Here is a 12550-nt window from a genome sequence, read left to right on the forward strand (position 1 = left end):
GCGGCGGGGAGGGCCCATGAATGAAACTCCCTGCTGAGCTTGCCTCTGCCCTTCCTTCTCCCGAGACCTCCCCGGGCTGGGAAGGAGTCACGGAGAAGAGGACAGGGTGCCAGGAAGGTGGGGTGTAAACAAACATGCCCTGGATGTGACCTCGGAGGATTTTAATGAATAGCTGAAATGACTCATCAACCAGCAGGGCTGAAGCTGAGGGATATCGGGTGCTGGGGATGGTAACTAATGGAAACATTAATTAAGAGTTCAGCTCTTGCCAGCTGTGAGGAGCATATGAACCTGAGAGCTGACACTGTCACAGCGATCCAGGGGCAGAGGAGAGCTCCTAGAGCTCACGGCACAGCTGGATTACACATGGGCCTGAGATTTTTGATGAAAGCTTACTGTAGCATAAAACAACCCATACAGAGCCAGGGAACTTGCTGGACGGGTTTTGTCATTCAGTGAAAGATCCGGCATCTCCAGCATTCCCTGTTCCAGGAATCCTTGGGAGTGGTGCTTGAATTAACCTGCATGAATTAACCCCTCTCGAAGGGCAGAGCAGACAGAGGAGCCTTGTTCAATGTTACTTGGTGACTTCAGCTGACGTCACTAGAAAAATTGTGAGACTTCCAAGAGAGGGTTCAAACCCACCTTCTTTCTGGGTAGAAAGAGTGTGAGGGTGCTGGATCAGCGGTTGTCTATTGGCAAGAAGCACCGTGTTCCCTGCCGCGTGGTGTGCTGTAGAGCCTCAACCTTTGAAGCTGGATAGTTTGGGCAACATGACACAGTGCCACAGTGCTGGCACGATGTGGAAAAGGGAATGTGGTTAAGAATCAAGGCATGATGATGAAAACGAACACGCCCTCTCAGCTTTAGATTACTGAACATGGTTCATCTGGGAAGTCTGGCCCGGTATGTCCTGGAAATGTTGAGCTCCTTGTACTTTTTTGGCCATGTTTCATCTGTCTCTTTCTTGATGGACTCTTCGCTCTCTGTTCTTGAGGCTGATGTTCTGGGAGGTTCTGGGTTGCATCTGTAGGGTGCAAAGCTGCTCACACCACATTTCTGTTCTTGCAGCGGGTTCAGGCTCAATGCAGGGTCCTCAGACACCTCAGTCCACCAGCAGCTCCATGGCAGAAGGAGGAGACTTGAAGCCACCAACTCCAGCATCTACGCCACACAGTCAGATGCCCCCTTTGCCAGGCATCAGGTATGAAACCATCACACCCTCTTCCACTATGCTGGATGTGAGATGTGACCGTGAGGTCGCTTCTGGGTCAGTCCTGCAGGTGGCTGGAGACTCAGGTACCTGTTTTCATGGGGCTCCAGGGCGTTGCTCCTCTGTTAACGGCTCACAGCAACGTTGTTGACTCTGCATCTGTGTGTGAATAATCATTACTTTGGGATTGGGTCTGAGGACAGTATTGTAGAAGGGCAGTTCTTTGTGCTTCTGTTGGAGGAGCATGACTAGTCCTTGTAGGGTATAACATCACCTGAGAGGGAACGTATGGGGAACAGTATCCTGAGGAGTGTCGTGGGCCTCTGTAATTCTGTGTTGGTGTGGGGGTTTTTTTTTGAATCAGGAGTAACTCAGTGGGCCTTCAGGATGCCTTCGCAGATGGTAGTGATCCTACGTTCCAGAAACGGAACTCCATGACTCCAAATCCAGGGTACCAGCCCAGCATGAATACCTCTGACATGATGGGTCGCATGTCTTATGAGCCAAATAAAGATCCTTACAGCAGTATGAGGAAAGGTGAGGAAGTCCTTGTGTGCTCCCCTCTCTTTTCTCCTTGAGTGCTAATCCCTGTGTCTGGCCGTATGCTGGCACGTGCTGTAGGAGACCTCCTGCTAGCCCTCCTTCCTTTCTAAAGCAGAGGTAGACGTGTTTATTGGTCCTTCTTTCGCTATTTCAGCTCCAGGAAGCGATCCCTTCATGTCCTCAGGGCAGGGCCCCAACAGTGGTATGGGTGACCCTTACAATCGTGCTGCAGGTCCAGGGATGGGTAACATGGCCATGGGGCAGCGGCAACACTATTCCTACGGAGGTCCTTACGACAGAGTGAGGTGGGTACTCGAACCCGGCGAGATCCTGACTTGTGCGACTCGTGAAATAATTATTTCACTACTGTGACTTTGATGATCGTCCTTTTCCCTTTGAGGAGCAAGGGTGAATTTAAGTGGATGTGTGGGGTTTTTCTCTTTGTTTCCGTCTAGGACGGAGCCCGGCATGGGACCTGAGGGCAATTTAGCAACCGGAACTCCGCAGCCAAACATCATGCCTTCCACCCCTGAATCGGGGATGTACTCTCCCAGCCGCTACCCGCAGCAGCAGCAGCAGCAGCAAAGGTCTGTGCGGGGTGTTGCCACAAACAGCTCTGCCCGGTTAGAGAGCTCTGAGACTGTGAAAGTGAAGCATGCATCTGATCAGACCAGTAACGCATCTGTTTCTTCTCCAGACATGATTCCTATGGCAATCAGTTCTCCACTCAAGGCACATCCTCGGGCAGCCCCTTCCCTAGCCAGCAAACTACCATGTATCAACAGCAACAGCAGGTAAATTATCAGAAAGTTTGATTTGTTCGAGTGAGAGAAGAGTTTTATCTGTGAAATTTGTAAAGAAGGGAGGACACAAATACTTTGGGCTGTGTGTTTGCCTTACAAACGTGTAGAATTAAGTACCTTATACAGAAGGCTTTTTTTTTTTTTTTCCAGTTTCCAAATAGTTGAAATCAATTTTGATTAGTGTTTCCAGTGTTGTGTTAGCAAAACAATGTTCTGAGAACAGAGGCTGTGTAGTTTGCAGACATGCGTGCTCTGGTCAGGCAGCAGATCAGGAAGCTTTATTGGGCTTCTCTGCCCCTCTGGAACTTTCTGACTCCCATCATGTTTCTGTAACGCTTTTGGTCCAAGTGATCAAATGAGTTTGTTTGGGGAAGTCCTTGGTCGTTCCGGGGAGCTCTTTCAGGTGGATCCTTCTGCACAACCCAGGGCTATTTCTGCCTTTGCCTTACTGAGCCTGCAGATAAAGGCTTCAGACCTGCCTCCACTCCTCCGTTGCCCCACTGCCTCCTACTTGCTGTTCTCAGAAACATCAGGTTTGTTTCAGGACAGAGTTTGAATGAACATCTATCTCTTTCCATAATCCTTATGTATGATTTGCTCTTTGTATCAGTGCCAGGACCCATAATGTTTTGCTGATAATTTTGAGTCCTCTGGTTTAGCAGAGTATAGAGAGGGCTCTCGCTGAGCTGTGCTAAGAATAATTCCAACTGCTTTGCAGTTTGGCTCTGCAACCAGAGCCACGGGGCACTGAGCCAAGAGTTCGAGTTACTCTGGTACTCGTCATCGTTAAAGCCCTAGTGTTCCATCTGAAACCAGTCATGACCGTGGAGCTTTTGAGTAGACTGTATAGCAGCTAGAGCATAGACCCTTGGAGTCAAGAGAGAGCTTGGATTTTAATTTTGTCTTGGCACTTGACTGTTTTCTCCATTTGCACTTAAAAGAAGTAGGAGGGGGACTAGTTCTTGCTCCTTTCAGAGATGTGTTTTGCAATCTACAGAAAAGGAAGAAGCAGGAAGTCCGAGAGTTTTTCATTTAGCTTGTTTGATGCTTTAGCAGAAACCTCTGTTTTCCAGGAAATAGAAGAGAAATAGGGCCTGATAAAATTCCTGGATATGAAAGGAAACAACCACCTGTGCACAGTTTGGTTTGTGGTGAAAGTATAGTAGAGCTGAGTCTTTTCTACAGGAAAGTCCTTTCTGTGGGCAGACTTCTGCCCCTGAGGCATCCTTTTAGGATCCACAAGGAAACTACCCAGCCAGCCACAAGGAATTGGTCTTGGCTTGCGAAACTGAAAGACGGATCCAGCTTCACACTGGATATGGGCAATGACAAGTCTTGCCCTCTTACAGGCCATGCCGTGGGGCACGTCCTCTGCCTCCGAGTAGGTTTGGGTTGCTTGTTCCCAAGTGGATGATAATCTCCTCTGTTTTCCCTGTAGAATTACAAGCGACCAATGGACGGCAGCTACGGCCCGCCTGCCAAGCGACACGAAGGGGAGATGTACAACATACCGTACAGCGCCGGGCAGGGGCAGACGCAGCAGCAGCTGCCTCCAGCGCAGACCCAGCAACCGAGCCAGCAGCAAAGTGCACAGCCGTCTCCCCAGCAGGACCTGTATAACCAGTATGGGAGTACATACCCTGCTGCTGACCGCCGGTCTGCCGCGGGGCCGCAGAACCAGTTCCCATTCCAATTTGGCAGAGACAGAGTCTCGGCTCCCCCAGGCTCCAATGCTCAACAAAACCTGCCTCCTCAGATGATGGGTGGTCCCATACAGTCTGCTCCAGAGGGCCCGCAGCAAGGTGCCATGTGGCAGGGCCGCAACGAAATAGGGTACAGCTACCCGAACCGGCAGAGCACCGGCTCTGCGCCCCAGGGGCCTGCTTATCACGGAGTGACTCGAACGGATGAAATCCTGCATTCAGACCAGAGGGTCAACCACGAGGGACCGTGGCCTTCCCACGGGAACCGGCAACCTCCTTATGGTCCCTCTGCCCCCGTGCCCCCAATGACTAGGCCCCCCCAGTCTAACTACCAGGCCCCCCCTAGCATGCAGAATCACATTCCTCAGGTATCCAGCCCAGCACCTCTGCCCAGACCTCTGGAGAATCGCACTTCTCCTAGTAAATCTCCATTCCTGCACTCGGGGATAAAAATGCAGAAGGCAGGACCGCCAGTCCCTGCCTCGCATATAACACCAGCAGCTGTCCAGCCTCCCATGATCCGACGAGACATCACCTTCCCTCCGGGATCAGTAGAAGCTACGCAACCTGTGTTGAAGCAGAGGAGACGGCTGACAGCAAAAGATATTGGTAAGAGGAAATTCCTGCTTTTCTGCTTGTGCCTGTCGAGGGGATGGGTGCTGCTGCTACCCCTTGGTACGGTGCTGCCAAGTGGCGGGGCTCTGCTGGCTTTGAAGGAATAACATTTTTGCAGACTAATGGTGTTTTTAGACATCATTTTGACATTGCCTGCAGAGAGATTGCTGGTACATACAGTCTGTACATCATCTTAAACAGGCTCTGCCCTTCATGGATCCAAAAAGCAGGATCAAGTGTCGTCTTTTTGTTTTTAAACTCCAGGAGCTGGAAGTATCATGTGTTTATGTTACAGGAACTCCTGAAGCCTGGAGAGTGATGATGTCTCTGAAGTCCGGGCTGCTAGCTGAAAGTACGTGGGCCTTAGATACCATAAACATCCTGCTCTATGATGACAACAGCATAATGACCTTCAACCTCAGCCAGGTGGGTGCAGATGCTCTCTGATGCAGGTCTTTGAAGTGCTAATTCTGTAGGGTTTTCTGTCAGCGAGATAACAACGAGCAGCAGCTCCTGCCCTCATAGGGCCGGACTCCCGGATGTCCCTGTTACCCGCGGAGCAGGCCAGGTGGGAAGAGAGCGTGGGGTCTGGGTAGCTGTGTGCTGGTTACTCACTGGCCCCTGTAATTTGTATGTTTGTTGGTGTGCAGGCTTGTGTGTTCTCCTCCCTGGTGGGATGTATTGCCTCAGGGACAGAGGAAGTGAACAATAGCAGGGAGGCCATAACACACTTTGCAGGGAGAGCGCTAGGGAAGGACTCGAGGCTGCGCGCATTTTCGGGTGTTGGTGGTGTTCCTTCACCTCTGGCTCTGTCTTTCCTCAGGACAGCATGTGGTCAGGCTGGGGTGCCAACCCGGAGGCCCAGCCTTCCTAAGTTAGTTGCCACGTGCCTCTGTGGCTGCTGTAAAAACTGCTCAGCAATACCGTAAAGGTCGTTCTGCTTAGCACTGCCCTTCACCTCTCTGTGTATTAACCAGAGGGGAGGTACAACCAAGAGCACGTGTGTGTGTGTGTGCACAGGTACATGTGTGAGGAGGGGGTGCAGCTTGGGTACCAACAGTCAGTGTCTGGTTTTGTCTTTGTTCCTTTTCTCAGAGGACAGAAAGCTCTCTTCTGTGAACAGTTCCTTGCCAGCATGAAAAGAACCCGTTAATTAACATCACTGCTTAAATTCTTAGCCCTTTACACCCTGCTTTCCCAGTTGCTCATGTTGGCCTAAGTTGTTTTCTGATCACTGTTCCCTTCCTTCCTTCCCCTCCCGTTTTTCTCCTCCCCTGTAGCTGCCAGGCTTGCTGGAACTCTTGGTGGAGTATTTCCGGCGCTGCCTGATTGAGATCTTTGGAATCCTGAAGGAATACGAGGTCGGAGACCCAGGGCAAAGAACACTATTAGATCCCAACAGGTTCTGCAAATCTTCAGCTTCCTCTCATGAAGAAGGGGAGGAGGATGATGAACCACGGAGCCTGAACTGTGAGGGGGAAGAAGAGGATGAGGAAGAGGAGGAGGCTGCATTTTCTAGCAAGGACAAAGTACCTCTGGAGAGCAGTGAGGAGAAACTAGTTAGTAAATTTGACAAGCTTCCCATCAAGGTCGTGCAGAAAAACGACCCGTTTGTGGTAGATTACTCAGACAAGTTGGGGCGAGTGCAGGAGTTCGAAAGCGGGCTGCTGCACTGGCGGATCGGCGGCGGAGATACCACCGAGCACATTCAGACCCACTTTGAGAGCAAGACGGAGCTACCTTTGACTCATAAACGAGCTTCCTGCAACTCTGTCTTGAGGAAACGTTCAGCAGCTGAGAGCAATCTGAGTGCTAGGGAAGGAGAGACTCCTCCATCCGACAGCTCCTCAGAGAAGAGGATAACTGCCACCATGGACGACATGCTTTCGGCACGTCCGGGCTCCCTGGCAGGGGAGGAGGAAGAGGTCAAAGCTTTGGAAACAGCGAAGGAAAGCAGCAAGTTTCCCTTTGGCATTAGTCCAGCTCAGAGCCACAGAAATATAAAAATTCTGGAGGACGAACCTCACAGTAAAGACGAGACGCCCCTCTGCACCCTCCTAGACTGGCAGGACTCTCTGGCCAAGCGCTGCATCTGCGTCTCTAACATCATCAGGAGTTTATCGTTTGTGCCAGGCAATGACTTTGAAATGTCTAAACATCCCGGGCTGCTGCTGATTCTAGGGAAACTGATTCTCTTACACCACAAGCATCCAGAACGCAAACAGGCACCCCTGACCTATGAGAAAGAGGAGGAGCAGGACCAAGGGGTGAGCTGCAACAAGGTGGAGTGGTGGTGGGACTGCTTGGAGATGCTGCGTGAAAACACACTGGTCACGTTGGCCAACATTTCTGGCCAGCTGGACCTCTCCCCTTACCCGGAAAGCATCTGTTTGCCTATCCTGGATGGACTCCTCCACTGGGCAGTGTGTCCATCCGCAGAGGCCCAGGATCCCTTTCCAACACTGGGGCCCAACGCGGTCCTCTCCCCTCAGAGACTGGTTTTGGAAACACTCAGCAAACTCAGCATCCAGGACAACAATGTGGATTTGATTCTTGCAACTCCCCCCTTCAGTCGCTTGGAGAAGCTGTACAGCACCATGGTGCGGTTCCTTAGTGACAGAAAGAACCCGGTGTGTCGAGAGATGGCTGTGGTACTACTGGCCAACTTGGCACAGGGGGACAGCCTGGCAGCAAGAGCGATTGCTGTGCAGAAGGGCAGCATTGGCAACTTGCTGGGCTTCTTGGAGGACAGCCTGGCCGCCACGCAGTTCCAGCAGAGCCAGGCCGGCTTGATGCACATGCAGAACCCACCCTTTGAGTCGACGAGCGTGGACATGATGCGCCGAGCCGCTCGGGCGCTGCTCGCCCTGGCCAAGGTGGACGAGAACCACTCGGAGTTCACGTTATACGAGTCGCGGCTGTTGGACATCTCCGTGTCGCCTTTGATGAACTCTTTGGTTTCACAAGTTATTTGTGATGTACTGTTTTTAATTGGCCAGTCATGACAGCTGTGGGATCCGAGACCCTGTGTGCGTGTGCGTGAGTGGAGAACTTAGAAACTGACTGTTGCCCTTTATTTATGCAAAACCACCTCAGAATCCACTGTCTGCCCTGCGCTGTCCTGCTTCTCCCTTGGGGAAAGATGTCCCCGTTCCCTCTCCCCCTTCCCCTGCCCTTCAAATTTGTCCTGAATCCCTTATTAAAGGAGACAAAGTTCTGTCTACATAGAAGACTTTTTTTTTTATTTTAACCAAAGTTACTGTCGTTTACAGTGAGTTTGGGGAAAACGACTTGCCGTGTTATCACATTGACAGGCACCACTTTCATAACTGTTTTTAATGGTAAACTCTGAAGGACAAAAGTGACTGCTGAACTCTGTGTGGTTTATCGTTGTACATTCACAATCTTGCAGGAACCAAGAAGTTACCAGTTGTGAACAGACCTTGTCCAAGGGAGGCCTGTGCAGTAGCGTGTAGAACTTCATGTACTGTACACCTTAAACTGTAAACATACTGTAATAATGTCTCACATGGAAAAAAAAAAAAAAAGACGCTGGATCAGCAGCAAGCTGTAGTTTTTAAAAATGTTTTTAGTTAATGTTGAGGAGAAAAAAAGGCTTTTCCCCCAAAGTATCATGTGTGAACCTACAACACCCTGACCTCTTTCTCTCTTCCTCCTTGATTGTATGAATAACCCTGAGATCACCTCTTAGAACTGGTTTTAACCTTTAGCTGCAGCCTGAATGCTGCCACGTGTGTATATATATATGACGTTGTACATTGCACATACCCTAAGATTCCTTGCAGTTTTGTCCCCCTCTCCCTACCCCTTTATAGTATGACGAGTTAACGAGTTGATGACCTGCAAAAGCGAGACACAATTATTTAATCTCTTGCCAGACATCCCTCCCTGGAGGATGCTGTACAGGTCTCTGTGTATAAAGTCATTGCTGTCTCAGCAGCCAATCAACTTATAGTTTATTTTTCCTGTTTTTGTTTTCTTTCTAATCGAGGTGTGAAAAAGTTCTAGGTTCAGTTGAAGTTCCTGATGAAGAAACACAATTGAGATTTTTCAGTGATGAATTCTGCATATTTGTATTTCAGACGATGTAGCTAAAAACTTGATGTAAATTCCTCCCTTTTTTCCTTTTTTGGCTTAATGAATATCATTTATTCAGTATGAAATCTTTATACTATATGTTCCACGTGTTAAGAATAAATGTACATTAAATCTTGGTAAGATGTTTGTAAGGGTTTTTTTTATTAGCAGGATGGAGAGGTGACTTCAGTGCTGTCAGGTCTTGTAGATGTGGTGTTGTAGGTCAGCTCCTCCTTGCCACGCAGCACGGAGACCTCAGAGGTCCTGTGTGGTACAGCAGTGGCTGAGGGTGACAAAGTCTGTTCTGTCTTGCTCTGGAGACCCTGTTGCCTTTGGTCTGGCTTTGCTGCCTCTGTTTTGGCTTGTTTCAGTGATGGAGTTTTGGTTTGGTGCTGCTTAGGCTCGGGTAGGAGCGGATTTGGAGTGTGAGGTGAAGCTGTGGCAGAGAGACAGTTCACAGGGTGAGGGAGAAAGGCTGTTGCTTGGCAGGGAGGCAGTTCCCTCTCAGCTCTGTAAAATGGAAAATTTTCATTCCCCTTGCATTTTTCACATTTTCTTGGAACTGGTGTGGACTCTGACTTCCTTCAGAGGACGGGGTTTTCCAGCGGACAGAGCTATGATGCCCTTCAGCAAACAGCCAAAGTTCAGGCTCTTTGAAAATCTGCACGTTTTTGAGGGTTAGTAAATGGGTATTTTATTTAGCCTGAAGCTTTATCCTCGAATGATAATAGAAGCAGGCTAGCTAGAACTGTACCGAGCTCATTGAAGCAAAAGAGGTAGTTAAAAAGGAAAAGCTTTTTTAAATTTATCAAACGTAATTTTTGTTGAGGAAATCACCTCCGTTTATCCCCCTAGTCCTCTCCTAGGAAGCTTTCTGTTCCCAAACCTGTGTTGTTTAAACTTGACTTTTCTGGGAGTAATTGTGCCAGAATCAAACTTCTTCTGAAAAAAGTCTGTTTACTGGCAGGAATTACAGGAGCTCTTTGCCTGGCGAAAGGAGAGTCTCCTTAAAATGGATTTCTTAAGAGGCAGGAATAGTGCTGGGCTTCCTTGGAGTTAAAAAATACTGAATGGAAACCAAGTTGTGACATAAGAATTCTGCTGGACTTTGCCATTCTGTGACAATGTTCTTGATTTAAACCCAAGTTCTGTGATGATTTTAGTTCTGTATTCCAGGAGCTTTGTTTAGTCTGATTAAATTAACGTGAAAGTTTTACTTCTAAACAGAAAGGACCTCAGCAGCAAGGTTGAAGAAAGGAACATTGAGCAGATTTTGTACAGCCTCTGTGTTAATGTTATGGTGAATTTAATCATAAGTGAATGCTACATTTGGGAGGGGAAGAATAGTCACAGGTGGTACTTACTACCCATTTTACCAGTATTTATACTACCAGTTGATCTGAGGGGAGTAATTCCACTCCCCTAGCACTTGCGTGCACGCAGATGCATACACCTCTTACACTTGTAAAATAGTTAAAAGAAAAAAAATGTAGATGAGAAATTAGGAAAATGAGAACAAGCAGTGTTCACAGTTTGTAATTAGAGACTATTTTGAGAGCCACACCTGATCTCAAACTCAACTTGGCTGCCCAGAATGCAAATCCTCGATGCTTTGACCTGATTTGTACCCAAAGCTTTTGATTTCTACAGGCATTCCGTAGAACGCCTCTCTCTGACCCCAACCACTCTGCTGCTTCTCGGTTTTGCCAGCAAAAGCTTGACTTGTTCCCAAGCCAGAGCCCTGGTTAAAACCACTCAGGGAGTCTCCCTTAAATAAGACTCTGTTGGCAATGATGGTTTCTCTTTCATTCCTGCAGTAGATATGGTCAGGCCCCTACCACGGCTCGTAGGTTTTAAGCACAAAGAGTTGCTGCCCGTGGCACATGGAGCCACGAGGTGGTTTAAGCCCAGGGTGAGCTTGGTTTAGGGCAAAACCAAAATCTGATGCCTCCCTCATCACGTGGAGGAGATCTTGAGGGAAACCTGCCCACCCTCTTATAATAGTAAGTAATTAATATAATAACATACACTTATTACCAGGCTATTGTTATGCGATGTTGCTTAATGTGTTTTGGCAAGAGACTTAAACTTTTAAGCCGTGCCCTTGCTGCAGCCGCCGTGCGGCTTCGTCTGAGGTTTGTGTTGGTGCATCTCCAGGAGTAACACTTCGCCCTCGGCCAGGGCTGCGGGCTGGCGCTGCCTGGCGCAGAGGAGGGCGGTCGCAGCTCCCCTCCTGCCATCCCCTCAGCTGCAGCCGGACCCTCCTTGTCCCCTCCAGCCCTGCCTGGCTGGTGCCTGCCCCGGGGTGAGTGTCCAGGAGGATCCAGGGCTGAGGAAGGCCCCGGGCGCTGCTGTGGGAACTGCCAGGCCGGTGCCCACCGACCATCTGCCCCTCTGCGGAGGAAAGATTCAAGTTTGCGACTCAAGAGAACATTCCCTCGCGTGGGCGCTGCACCCATACCCCATTTTTTTCAGGTCGATTTGGTGCTCCCTCACCTCCTGAGAAGAGGGGGGGAGGGAGATGTGTATAAGAGACAGGTGTATATATATATGACGTTGTACATTGCACATACCCTAAGATTCCTTGCAGTTTTGTCCCCCTCTCCCTACCCCTTTATAGTATGACGAGTTAACGAGTTGATGACCTGCAAAAGCGAGACACAATTATTTAATCTCTTGCCAGACATCCCTCCCTGGAGGATGCTGTACAGGTCTCTGTGTATAAAGTCATTGCTGTCTCAGCAGCCAATCAACTTATAGTTTATTTTTCCTGTTTTTGTTTTCTTTCTAATCGAGGTGTGAAAAAGTTCTAGGTTCAGTTGAAGTTCCTGATGAAGAAACACAATTGAGATTTTTCAGTGATGAATTCTGCATATTTGTATTTCAGACGATGTAGCTAAAAACTTGATGTAAATTCCTCCCTTTTTTCCTTTTTTGGCTTAATGAATATCATTTATTCAGTATGAAATCTTTATACTATATGTTCCACGTGTTAAGAATAAATGTACATTAAATCTTGGTAAGATGTTTGTAAGGGTTTTTTTTATTAGCAGGATGGAGAGGTGACTTCAGTGCTGTCAGGTCTTGTAGATGTGGTGTTGTAGGTCAGCTCCTCCTTGCCACGCAGCACGGAGACCTCAGAGGTCCTGTGTGGTACAGCAGTGGCTGAGGGTGACAAAGTCTGTTCTGTCTTGCTCTGGAGACCCTGTTGCCTTTGGTCTGGCTTTGCTGCCTCTGTTTTGGCTTGTTTCAGTGATGGAGTTTTGGTTTGGTGCTGCTTAGGCTCGGGTAGGAGCGGATTTGGAGTGTGAGGTGAAGCTGTGGCAGAGAGACAGTTCACAGGGTGAGGGAGAAAGGCTGTTGCTTGGCAGGGAGGCAGTTCCCTCTCAGCTCTGTAAAATGGAAAATTTTCATTCCCCTTGCATTTTTCACATTTTCTTGGAACTGGTGTGGACTCTGACTTCCTTCAGAGGACGGGGTTTTCCAGCGGACAGAGCTATGATGCCCTTCAGCAAACAGCCAAAGTTCAGGCTCTTTGTGAAAATCTGCACGTTTTTGAGGGTTAGTAAATGGGT

General features: G+C 48.8%; 1 protein-coding gene across 2 annotated transcripts in view; it reads left to right on the forward strand.

The window, feature by feature from the left end:
• Nucleotides 1-9116, forward strand: part of ARID1A (AT-rich interaction domain 1A) — a 59224-nt gene extending 50108 nt beyond the window's left edge. Inside the window, exons 13-20 of one of the 2 annotated variants that reach the window (XM_026863516.1) lie at nucleotides 1072-1204; nucleotides 1578-1750; nucleotides 1911-2061; nucleotides 2212-2343; nucleotides 2454-2550; nucleotides 3998-4871; nucleotides 5173-5303; nucleotides 6158-9116. In XM_026863516.1, coding sequence (XP_026719317.1) covers nucleotides 1072-1204; nucleotides 1578-1750; nucleotides 1911-2061; nucleotides 2212-2343; nucleotides 2454-2550; nucleotides 3998-4871; nucleotides 5173-5303; nucleotides 6158-7882 — 3416 coding nt within the window. In that variant the 3' untranslated portion in view covers nucleotides 7883-9116. The remainder of the gene's footprint in view (nucleotides 1-1071; nucleotides 1205-1577; nucleotides 1751-1910; nucleotides 2062-2211; nucleotides 2344-2453; nucleotides 2551-3997; nucleotides 4872-5172; nucleotides 5304-6157) is intronic. The other variant, XM_026863519.1, reaches the window with a different exon arrangement.
• Nucleotides 9117-12550: the final 3434 nt, after the last annotated feature.

Source organism: Athene cunicularia, assembly GCF_003259725.1.
Source record: "Athene cunicularia isolate RWA chromosome 23 unlocalized genomic scaffold, athCun1 chr23_part2, whole genome shotgun sequence".
Taxonomy (NCBI): Eukaryota; Metazoa; Chordata; class Aves; order Strigiformes; family Strigidae; genus Athene; species Athene cunicularia.